The 12,502-nt window shown below is 43.7% G+C and overlaps 1 protein-coding gene across 6 annotated transcripts in view; it reads left to right on the top strand.

Annotated features, from left to right (window-relative positions):
• The window catches only part of ptprnb (protein tyrosine phosphatase receptor type Nb), a 40,154-nt gene that overhangs the window by 5,211 nt on the left and 22,441 nt on the right, over nt 1–12,502 (top strand). For 3 of the 6 annotated variants that reach the window (XR_014380782.1, XM_082962338.1, XM_082962336.1), the window contains exons 2-6: nt 3,307–3,357; nt 6,492–6,602; nt 7,023–7,128; nt 9,057–9,240; nt 10,674–11,031. Coding sequence is in view for 5 of the 6 variants with exons in the window: in XM_082962338.1 (XP_082818464.1) it covers nt 3,307–3,357; nt 6,492–6,602; nt 7,023–7,128; nt 9,057–9,240; nt 10,674–11,031 (810 nt within the window). In the remaining variant the exon portion in view is untranslated. 6 annotated transcript variants of the gene reach the window in all.

The following is a 12,502-nucleotide window of genomic DNA, read 5'->3' as shown; positions in this document are numbered from 1 at the left end:
CATGGATTCAAATAGTATCTGACTTCTTTCAAATACTTCGAGCCTTTGATTGAGCCTGCCTGAAGTGCCAGATGGACGAGGCTTGGACCGTTGGAACTGTTCCGTTGCTCGGCGCCGGGCAAACTCAATCAAATGCAGCTAAAGTATTTGAAAGACAACTAATACTATTTCTGGTGCACGGACAGACATGCTCTGTTTTCTCCTTTATGTTTCATCTTGTCTTGTCTGTGATCTTGTCTTTGTGTCTGGGGAATCATATTGTTTTACCCACAGAGAGACAGCCCTCTAGGCCAGTCTGTCTCCAGTTTCTGTTTTTGTAATACTGTACACACATAATCATGAATGCAAACTCACTCACTCACACATACACACACTCACACACACAGTGTGTACAGCCGTGTTGTGTCACATCTGGCCGTGTTTCCTCCCCGAGCAGATTGGAGCTCTGTAAAGGTCACCCATTACCTCCTTCATACACACACACACACACACACACACACACACACACACACACACACACACACACACACACACACACACACACACACACACACACACACACACACACACACACACACACACACACACACACACACACACACACACACACCCCCCCCCCCCCCCCCCTGCTCTCTCTCTCTCAATTCAAAGGGCTTTATTGGCATGGGAAACATATGTTTACATTGCCAAAGCAAGTTAAATAAAAAATGAACAGTAAACATTACACTCACAAAAGTTCCATAGGAATAGAGACATTTCAAATGTCATATTATGTCTATATACAGTTTAGCAATGATGTGCAAATAGTTAAAGTACACAAGGGAAAATAAATAAACATAAATATGGGTTGTATTTACAATGGTGTTTGTTCTTCACTGGTTGACCTTTTCTTGTGACAACAGGTCACAAATATTGCTTCTGTGATGTCACACTGTGGTATTTCACCCAGTAGATATGGGAGTTTATCAAAATGTGGATTTGTTTTCAAATTCTTTATGGGTCTGAGGGATATACAGCGCATTCGGAAAGTCTTCAGACCCCTAGACTTTTCCCACATTTTGTTACGTTACAGCCTTATTCTAAAATATATATTTTTTCAATTCCCCTCTCATCAATCTATACACAATACCCCATAATGATAAAGCAAAAACAGTTTTTTTGAATTTTTTGCAAATGTATTAAAAATAAACAACTAAAATATCACATTTACATAAGTATTCAGACCCTTTACTCAGTACTTTGTCGAAGCACCTTTGGCAGCGATTATAGCCTCAAGTCTTCTTGGATATGACGCTACAAGCTTGGCACACCTGTATTTGGGGAGTTTCTCCCATTTGTTCTCTGCAGATCCTCTCAAGCTCTGTTAGGTTGGATGGGGAGCATCCCTACACAGCTATTTTCAGGTCTCTCCAGAGATGTTCAATCGGGTTCAAGTCTGGGTTCTGGCTGGGCCAATCAAGGACATTCAGAGATTTGTCCCGAAGCCACTCCTGTGTTGTCTTGGCTGTGTGCTTAGGGTCGTTGTCCCGTTGGAAGATGAACCTCCACCCCAGTCTGAGGTCCTGAGCGCTCTGGAGCAGGTTTTCATTAAGGATCTCTCTGTACTTTGCTCCGTTTATCTTTCCCTCGATCCTAACTAGTCTCCCAGTCCCTGCCATTGAAAAACATCCCCACAGCATGATGCTGCCAACACAATGCATCACCGTAGGGATGGTGCCAGGTTTCTTCCAGACGTGACGCTTGGCCTTCAGGCAAAATAGTTCAATCTTGCTTTCATCAGACCAGAGAATCTGTTTTCTCATGGTCTGAGAGTCCTTTAGGTGCCTTTTGGCAAACTCCAAGCGGACTGTCATGTGCCTTTTACTGAGGAGTGGGTTCCTTCTGGCCACTCTACCATAAATGCCTGATTGGTGGAGTGCTACAGAGATGGTTGTCCTTCTGGAAGGTTCTCTCATCTCCACAGAGGAACTCTGCAGCTGTATCAGAGTGACCATCGGGTTCTTAGTCACCTTCCTGACCAAGCCTCTTCTCCCCCAATTGCTCAGTTTTGCCGGGCGGCCAGCTCTAAGAAGAGTCTTGGTGGTTCCAAACTTCTTCCATTTAAGAAAGATGGAGGCCACTGTGTTCTTGGGGGCCTTCAATGCTGCAGAAATAGTTTGGTACCCTTCCCCAGATCTGTGCCTTGACACAAACCTGTCTCGGAGCTCTACGGACAATTCCTTCCACCTCATGGCTTGGTTTTTGCTCAACTGTGGAACCCTATATAGGCAGGTGTGTGCCTTTCCAAATCATGTCCAATCAATTGAATTTACCACAGGTGGATTCCAATTAAAGTTGTAGAAACATCTCAAGGATGATCACTGGAAACATAGCAAAGGGTCTGAATACTTATTTAAATAAGGTATTTATGTTTTTTATCTTTAATACATTTGCAATAATGTCTAAAAAACTATTTTTGCTGTGTCATTATGGGGTATTGTGTGTAGATTGATGAGGAAAATGTTTTATTTAATCCAATTTAGAATAAGGCTGTAATGGAACAAAATGTGGAAAAAGTCAAAGGGTCAATACTTTCCGAAAGCACTGTGTGTGTCTCTACTATGGTCGTACATTTGGCAGGAGGTTAGGAAGTGCAGCGCAGTTTCCACCTCATTTTGTGGGCAATGTGCACATAGTCTGTCTTCTCTTGATTGCCAGGTCTGCCTACGGCGACCTTTCTCAATAGTCAGTCACAGTGGTCAGGTATTCTGCCACTGTGTATTCTCTGTTAGGGCCAAATAGCATTCTAGTTTGCTCCGTTTTTTTGTTAATTCTTTCCTATGTGTCAAGTAATTATCTTTTTGTTTTCTCATGATTTGGTTGGATCTAATTGTGTTGCTGTCCTGGGGCTCTGTGGGGTGTGTTTGTGTTTGTGAACAGAGCCCCAGGACCAGCTTGCTTAGGGGACTCTTCTCCAGGTTCATTCATCTGTAGGTGATGGCTTTGTAATGGAAGGTTTGGGAATCGCTTATTTTTAGGTGGTTGTAGAATTTAACGGCTCTTAAATTCTCTATCTCTCTTTTTCTCTCTTTCTCTCTCTCTCCATTTCCCTCCTCCAGTTTAATTCAAGGGTACATTATTGTCATGACGTATTGTCAATTGCCAGAAAATCTGAAATAATAGAAAATCTCTCTCTCCCTTCCTCCTCTCGCCCTCTTCCTCCCTCTCTATCTCTCTCTGTTCTTCCCCCTCCCTCTTTCTGTCTTTCTTTCTCTCTCTTTTCCTCTCTCTCTCTCTTTTTCCTCCCCCTCTCCATGTGCTTCTCAGGCTGTCTGTTTGAGAAGAAGCTCTGCCCCAGAGACCAGCACTGCTCAGATGGTCAGTATGACATGATAACACCATCTCTCTATCTAACCCATCTTCTTCACGTCGTCTCACTATACAATCATCTCACTGTCACCAGACACTCCAGGGGGTGTTGGCAGTTCTTTAATAAGACAGGGGTGTCAAATTCTTAGTCCTCGTGTGCCAAAGTCTCTTCCTGTTTCCATTTCAAGTAATTTATCAATAAGTTGAAACGGAAACAGGAAGAGACTTTGACGCTTGACGAAGATTTTCTATTATATTGACAAGATGGTCGAGTGACCGCTCTAACAATGGAAATACATGTCCTCAAAGATGGAAGGCAGACAGGCAGGAGGAGTCGAGATCAGGTATTTGTATTTATTATGGATCCCCATTAGCTGCTGCCAAAGCAGCAGCTACTCTTCCTGGGGTCCAGCAAAATTAAGGCAGTTTATACAATTTTAAAACATTAAAATACATTCACAGATTTCGCAACACACCGTGTGCCCTCAGGTCCCTACTTCACCACTACCACATATCTACAGTACTAAATTTGTGTGTGTGTGTGTGTGTGTGTGTGTGTGTGTGTGTGTGTGTGTGTGTGTGTGTGTGTGTGTGTGTGTGTGTGTGTGTGTGTGTGTGTGTGTGTGTGTGTGTGTGTGCTTCACAGTCCCCGCTGTTCCATAAGGTGTTTTTTAAATGTAATTTTACTGCTTGCGTCAGTTACTTGATGTGGAATAGAGTTCCATGTAGTCATGGCTCTATGTAGTACTGTGTGCCTTCCATAGTCTGTTCTGGACTTGGGGACTGTGAAGAGACCTCTGGTGGCATGTCTTGTGTGGTATGCATGTATGTCCGAGCTGTGTGCCAGTAGTTTAGACAGACAGCTCGGTGCATTCAACATGTTAATACCTCTCATAAATAAAAGTAGTGATGAAGTCAATCTCTTCTCCACTTTCAGCCAGGAGAGATTGACATGCATATTATTAATATTAGTTCTCTGTGTACATCCAAGGTCCAGCCGTGCTGCCCTGTTCTGAGCCAATTGCAATTTTACGAAGTCCTTTTTTGTGGCACCTGACCACACTACTGAACAGTAGTCCAGGTGTGACAAAACTAGGGCCTGTAGGACCTGCCTTGTTGATAGTGTTGTTAAGAAGGCAGAGCATCGCTTTATTATAGACAGACTTTTCCCCATCTTAGCTACTACTGCATCAATATGTTTTGACCATGACAGTTTACAATCTAGTGTTTCTCCAAGCAGTTTAGTCATCTCAACTTGCTCAATTTCCACATTATTTATTACAAGATTTAGTTGAGGTTTAGGGTTTAGTGAGGGTTTTGTTCCAAATACAATGCTTTTAATTTTAGAAATATTTAGGGCTAACTTATTCCTTGCCACCCACTCTGAAAGTAACTGAGCTCTTTGTTGCATGTTGCAGTCATTTCATCGCTGTAGTAGCTGACGTGTATAGTGTTGAGTCATCCGCATACATAGAAACTCTGGCTTTACTCAAAGTCAGTGGCATGTCGTTAGTAAAAATTGAAAAAAGCAAGGGGCCTAAACAGCTACCCTGGGGATTTCCTAATTCTAACTGTATTATATTTGATAGGCTTCCATTAAAGAACAACCTCTGTGTTCTGTTAGACAAGTAACTCTTTATCCACATTATAGCAGGGGGTGTAAAGCCATAACACAATAATGTCAAAAGCTGCACTGAAGTCTAACAAGACAGCCCCCACAATCATTTTATCATCAATTTCTCTCAACCAATCATCAGTCATTTGTGTAAGGTGGCACTATTCTAGCCAATCAGAGGACAGATACGCTTGTCAACAACAGGAAAAACTCCATATAAAGTTGCCAAAATGCTACATACATCTACTTATGTCAGTTCATTCATAACAACCTAACCATTACGAAACCTCTATTAGATCGAATAAGCCTCACGTAGCAAATTAGCAATAAAAAAGTGTGTTGACCAAATTCCACACTCTCTCATTGATCTCCATACAAAAATTCCTCACTTCCTGGTTTTATTTTCTTGGACAGACTTTGGGTGGAGTAAACCCTCTCACTTCGCCTCTTCCTCTCTGCGTTGGAGGACTAGAGTTTGACACCCAGTATTAAAACAAACAGTCCGCTAAGAGTAAAACCTACAGCACACATTGAACCCTGTATCTCTTTCCTTCCCCCCTCGTCCGTTATGTCTTCCCTCCTTCATTCATCCCCCTTGTCTCACCCTCCTTGTCTCACCCCCTTGTCTCACCCCCCTTGTCTCATCCCCCTTGTCTCACCCCCCTTGTCTCATCCCCCTTGTTTCACCCCCCTTGTCTCTTGACTCTGTTGTTTAATCTGTAATCAGTCACATCCTGTCTTGGAAATGGTATTTGCTCCCCAGTTCCAGGGTCCATCCCAAATGGCACCCTATTCTATGGACCCTGGGTAGTAGTGCACTATATAGGGAATAGGGTGCCATTTGGGACTTCGTGCATATAATGACGTTAACCAGTTCAACTGTTGTGATGGGCAGGTGTTCTGCTGTCTACTGTCTCATAGGAAATACTACATTATTCATACTCAATTAACTCAATGGCAGTTGTCATGTGTTTCCTGATTTTTGTCTACAGAACTGCATGTGTGCAAATGTGTTTGCGAGTGTGTTTGAGCATGTGTGCCTTCATGTACGATGAGGCACACTCTGAGCATCGGTGTGTAAACATACGGCCTCTCTCCGTCAACCTGCTCTTAACCAATCACGTCTCTTTCCCACCATTTCCATGGCAACAGTGACATCACCCAGCTGACGGCAGTGTCTCTCCCCCATGTGTATGTTAGAGAGAGAGAATAGAGCTGGGCGATGACTCATCGAGACCCACTCACACATCTACAAACACACAAACATCACCATAGTACATCACCATAATTGTGTGCGCGTGCATATGTGTGTTTGTGTGCATGCATGCGTGTGTGTGTTCTGCTGTGTTCTCTGTGCTCTGTAGATGTGTCTGCTGCCCCAGCAGGAGAGGGTTCTGTTGGGTTCTGATGTGTTCTGATGTGTTCTCTATATTCTGTAGATGGACTGTTTGGCCAGTGTCTGCTGCCCCAGCAGGAGAGGGTTCTGTTGGGTTCTGATGTGTTCTGATGTGTTCTCTATATTCTGTAGATGGACTGTTTGGCCAGTGTCTGCTGCCCCAGCAGGAGAGGGTTCTGTATGAGGTGTCAGTGCCTGTGCTGCACAGACTACAGGAAGTGCTCAAGGAACTGATGATGCAAGGTAATTAAAGTCACACACACATGTACACACACACATGTACACACACACATGTACACACACACACACACACACACACACACACACACACACACACACACACACACACACACACACACACACACACACACACACACACACACACACACACACACACACACACACACACAGCCACATATAGACATATCCATACTCCATGCATAATCACTAACCCATTCCCACAAAGGTTGTTAGGTTCAGAGTGTGGTTGTAAAAGTAAACTGTTACCTTAGTGATGGTGGTAAAGATAATGAACAGATAAGCAGGTCTCATCTGCTACCACGGCAACAGGGCTGAGGGCTCTATAAGGTCACACTCCTCAAGTTACCAGGTTATATCTATGACTACTGTGATTGACATCTGTATCGGCCTATGGCTGTGCAGGATTGTCCTGGCAGGATGACATCACCCAGTACGTCATTCGAAAGGAGCTGAGCCGTGTTTCACTGACCCGCCCCTCGTCTGGACGTCATGACAACCCCTCGTCTCAGTGAGTCTCCTGCTCTGTTGGCTATAATTAAAAGCAGATCTATAATTACATCTGTTCCATTTATTGTCTGCAGATTTTCACGGGAAGGTCTGTGACTCAATGGGGGAATTGTTTTGTAATAGCAGCCAGGAAAGGTTATGAGATTAGGAAGAGACCGTTAGAAAACCCCAGAAGCAGATCTTTGAGTTTAGAGAAGAGATGTTTAAAATCCAGTCCACGAGGGACAGGCCACAGCCTCTGCGTCTCTCTCTTCCACTGGTAGTTGATTGATTGGTTGGTTTTATTTGTCAGTTAAAAACGTATACACACAGTACATGTATATTCTTTAAACGTGGTCGGGATAGCACAGTTCATTCAGATACTTATTTCCATTGTGGTCCCATTGATGAGTGACCTAACCAGACAGTAAGTCACTGTCACTGAGAGTCTGACATAGAGCACAACTAGACTAAGTCAGACTCAAATGTTGTTAGAAAAAGTGGCCCTCAGAGGACTGGCATCAAATACTCCTGCAGTAGAGGGAAGCCATCCTCAGAGGACTGGAGTCAAAGACTCCTGCATTAGAGGGAAGCCATCCTCAGAGGACTGGCATCAAATACTCCTGCAGTAGAGGGAAGCCATCCTCAGAGGACTGGCATCAAATACTCCTGCAGTAGAGGGAAGCCATCCTCAGAGGACTGGAATCAAATACTCCTGCAGTAGAGGGAAGCCATCCTCAGAGGACTGGAGTCAAATACTCCTGCAGTAGAGGGAAGCCATCCTCAGAGGACTGGAGTCAAATACTCCTGCAGTAGAGGGAAGCCATCCTCAGAGGACTGGAGTCAAATACTCCTGCAGTAGAGGGAAGCCATCCTCAGAGGACTGGCAGTCAAATACTCCTGCATTAGAGGGAAGCCATCCTCAGAGGACTGGAGTCAAATACTCCTGCAGTAGAGGGAAGCCATCCTCAGAGGACTGGCAGTCAAATACTCCTGCAGTAGAGGGAAGCCATCCTCAGAGGACTGGAGTCAAATACTCCTGCAGTAGAGGGAAGCCATCCTCAGAGGACTGGCATCAAATACTCCTGCATTAGAGGGAAGCCATCCTCAGAGGACTGGCATCAAATACTCCTGCAGTAGAGGGAAGCCATCCTCAGAGGACTGGAGTCAAATACTCCTGCAGTAGAGGGAAGCCATCCTCAGAGGACTGGCATCAAATACTCCTGCATTAGAGGGAAGCCATCCTCAGAGGACTGGAGTCAAATACTCCTGCAGTAGAGGGGCCTCCCGGGACGGAGCCCGCAGTGGGGCCTCCCAGAGGACTGGAGTCAAATACTCCTGCAGTAGAGGGAAGCCATCCTCAGAGGACTGGAGTCAAAGACTCCTGCATTAGAGGGAAGCCATCCTCAGAGGACTGGCATCAAAGACTCCTGCAGTAGAGGGAAGCCATCCTCAGAGGACTGGCATCAAATACTCCTGCAGTAGAGGGAAGCCATCCTCAGAGGACTGGAGTCAAAGACTCCTGCATTAGAGGGAAGCCATCCTCAGAGGACTGGCATCAAATACTCCTGCAGTAGAGGGAAGCCATCCTCAGAGGACTGGAATCAAATACTCCTGCAGTAGAGGGAAGCCATCCTCAGAGGACTGGAGTCAAATACTCCTGCAGTAGAGGGAAGCCATCCTCAGAGGACTGGAGTCAAATACTCCTGCAGTAGAGGGAAGCCATCCTCAGAGGACTGGAGTCAAATACTCCTGCAGTAGAGGGAAGCCATCCTCAGAGGACTGGAGCCAAATACTCCTGCAGTAGAGGGAAGCCATTTTTAGACAGGTGCAGGATGACTTGGAAGTTGAGTTCTTGTGAGTGAGGGAAGCTATGTTCCCTATGAGGGTCTGCAAGTGCTAAGGGGTTGGCCTTATTCTGATATTGTCCATTCACACTGTATCTCTCAGGTCCTCAGAACCTGTGCAGAATGCCCATCTTTCCAAGATGCAGTATCCTCCCAGCTCCAGGACCAAGGCTCAAGGGGACGATCCCAACCCAGACCTGATGCAGAGTTACCTGGACTACATGATCGTGGATCCCTCAAAGGCCTCCCAGTCCCTCCACATGCAAACTCTGGACCCTTACCGCCAGGTGGGAATGGACACACATATACACACACACACACACACACACACACACACACACACACACACACACACACACACACACACACACACCACCACACACACACACACACACATCTACAGTGTATTTACATAACACTACTCATAGTTATATGGTATTTATCTACTGTATATACATTCATACACACATAACTACTATTACCACATATAGTTCATGTGTGTACGAATGTATACACAGTACATAGATACTATATAACTATGAGTAGTGTTATGTAAATACACTTCATCTGTACAGTAGATAGATACCATGTAACTATGATGTATGATGTAAATACACTTAATTTCTACAGTAGATAGATACTATATAACTATGATATATAAATACACTGTAGATAGATACTATATAACTATGATATATAAATACACTGTAGATAGATAGATACTATATAACTATGAGTAGTATGGTGTAAATACACTGTAGATAGATACTATATAACTATGATATATAAATACACTGTAGATAGATACTATATAACTATGATATATAAATACACTGTAGATAGATACCATGTAACTATGCTATGTAAATACACTGTAGATAGATACTATATAACTATGATATATAAATACACTGTAGATAGATACTATATAACTATGAGTAGTATGGTGTAAATACACTTAATCTCTACAGTAGATAGATACTATGATATAAATACACTGTAGATAAATACCATATAATACCCCACAAGACATGCCACGAGGTCTCTTCACAGTCCCCAAGTCCAGAACAGACTATGGGAGGTGTACAGAACTACATGGGGCGGCAGGTAGCCTAGTGGTTAGAGCGTTGGGCCAGTAACTGAAAGGTTTCTAGATTGAATCCCAGAGGTGACAAGGTAAAAATCTGTCATTCTGCCCCTGAACAAGTTAGTTAACCCACTGTTCCCCAGTAGGCCGTCATTGTAAATAAGAATTTGTTCTTAACTGACTTGCCTAGTTAAATAAAGGTTACATTTTAATAAAAAAATTAATAAAAATGCATAGAGCCATGGAACTCTATTCCACATCAGGTAACTGATGCAAGCAGTAAAGTTAGATTTAAAAACCAGGTAAAAATACACCTTATGGAACAGTGGGGACTGTGAAGCAACACAAACATAGACATACACACACACACACGATAACATAAGCACTATACACACACGTTGACATGGATTTAGTACTGTAGATATGTGGTAGTTGTGAAGTATGGGCCTGAGGGCACACAGTGGGTTGTGAAATCTGTGAATGTATTGTAATGTTTTTAAAATTGTATAAACTGCCTTAATTTTGCTGGACCCCAGAAAGCTAATGGGGATCCATAATAAATACAAATACAGTAGATTGTATCAATTCCTTTTCCCAGAGGGCATCTCTGTGTCTGTTTATGGGTTTATTAAGCAGCAGTATGGTTACCAGGACGACGAGGAGCGCTCTCTTAACTCTCTGGAGGGTGGTGGTTTCCCCCGCCCTTCTTCTCACGCCGGGGGTAAAGGGTCCCGCCCCCAGGACCGAGACCGCCAGGTGCTCCAGGACCTGGTCTCCCTGTACCTCTCCTCCCCCGCCCAGCCGACCTCCCGCCACCGTGGGGCAGCAGCACCGATCTCTACCTCTCCCTTGTACCAGGACCTGGACTTCCCTCTGGACTATGCAGAGAACTACGTTTCCCAGCAGGACGTGGAGGTCCACAAGCAGCAGCAGCTGGATCAGACGCAGAGGAAAGCTCAGAAGGACTATGGATCGCTGGCTGGATTGGATGGTGAGTGTGTGGCAGTCAGTGTGTGTGTGTGTGTGTGGGGGGGGGGGGGGTTGGGGTGTTGTGTGTGTCACAGGAGGTTGGGGAGGACGGGCTCGTGGCAATAACTGGAGCAGAATCAGTGGAATGGTATCAAAGATACATCAAATGCATGGTTTCCATAGTTTCCATGTTTGATGCCATTCCATTCACTCTGTTCCAGCCATTATTATGAGCAGTTCTCCCCTCAGCAGCCTCCACTGGGTGGGTGGGTGGGTGGGTGGGTGTGTGCCACATGAAAATATATCACATTGGGCCCCACCACCACCACAGGCCACACCAACCCTGTGCAATTGCTGTAACCACACACCTCCAGAACCCAATCGACCCATTGAAAGCTTTAAATAACTTTAGCTTTGCAGGCTTGCAACTCTCTTGTAGTCCAATATTTACTGACAGTGAGCTGTGAAAATATAACACTGTGCAGACATGCATGCAACATTCTGCATACAGTGGAATTCACTATTTAATGCAAGACTGATACCCTCTATAAGAAATGTGCTAAAGGCCATCTTTTACAGTCTAAATGTCATTTTATTTGGAAAATTCTTCAATGGAAAATTCTCTTAACATTAATGAATAACTTAAAATAAACACAACTTAAATATACATTAACCTTTTCAATTAAAATAAATTAACGTTATCATCGATAGAATAATATAACAAACAAAATAATCAAATCAGCAGCAGATTGTTGAACTAAGTATACATACCAACTAGGAAATAAGCAGCTGGAAAAGTAGAAATGGAAAACAAAATGGAAATGAAAAGGCCTGATGGTGGCGCTAGAGGAAAGGTCAAGAGGTCACCAAATCAATAACTTTCTTCCACTTGGAGTCTTGATTGTGCACAACGAATTTTATGGCAATCCAGCCATTACTTTGAGATATATCTTGTTCTCAGCCTGTGGGCATCATGTGTGTAGTTGTTATGGTTCGTTCCTTTCCTCCTTGTCAATCATCATTGGCTCATTGGTGAAATTAGCATTATGACAATATATTTAATTAAATCATTCAAAAACCTTTATTAATGCAATTGCAGACAGCACGCATGTTACTCCTGAGACCAAAACCCTGCGTCCACAGCTGTACAAACAGAGAGTTTCAGTGTTTATCTAAAAGCTAGGCAATAAATGTCCCCTCCCCAAAGTAGATTTTTTGTGGAATGTCTGAGTAGTCTCTTATCTCCCACACTCCCCTGCAGAGTTCTGTCTCAGTCACACATTTCTAAGATGGGTCTTCTTTATAAGAGAGAGAAAGAAAGAGCAAACAACTGTGGACCAATTCTAAAACTATATAATGAATATGTATATATTGTTAATCTGTAGTCTAGGACCCTATAACCCCTCCCCTTCTATTAATATGACATAAGCATAATCAATTATTCTAATACATCAAATATTTGTACAGACCCAAATCATGACCGCTAGGTGAAT

This window comes from Salmo salar, chromosome 16 (genome assembly GCF_965601325.2).
Source record: "Salmo salar chromosome 16, fSalSal1, whole genome shotgun sequence".
Lineage (NCBI taxonomy): Eukaryota > Metazoa > Chordata > Actinopteri > Salmoniformes > Salmonidae > Salmo > Salmo salar.
This window is presented reverse-complemented; position numbering and strand designations above follow the sequence as displayed.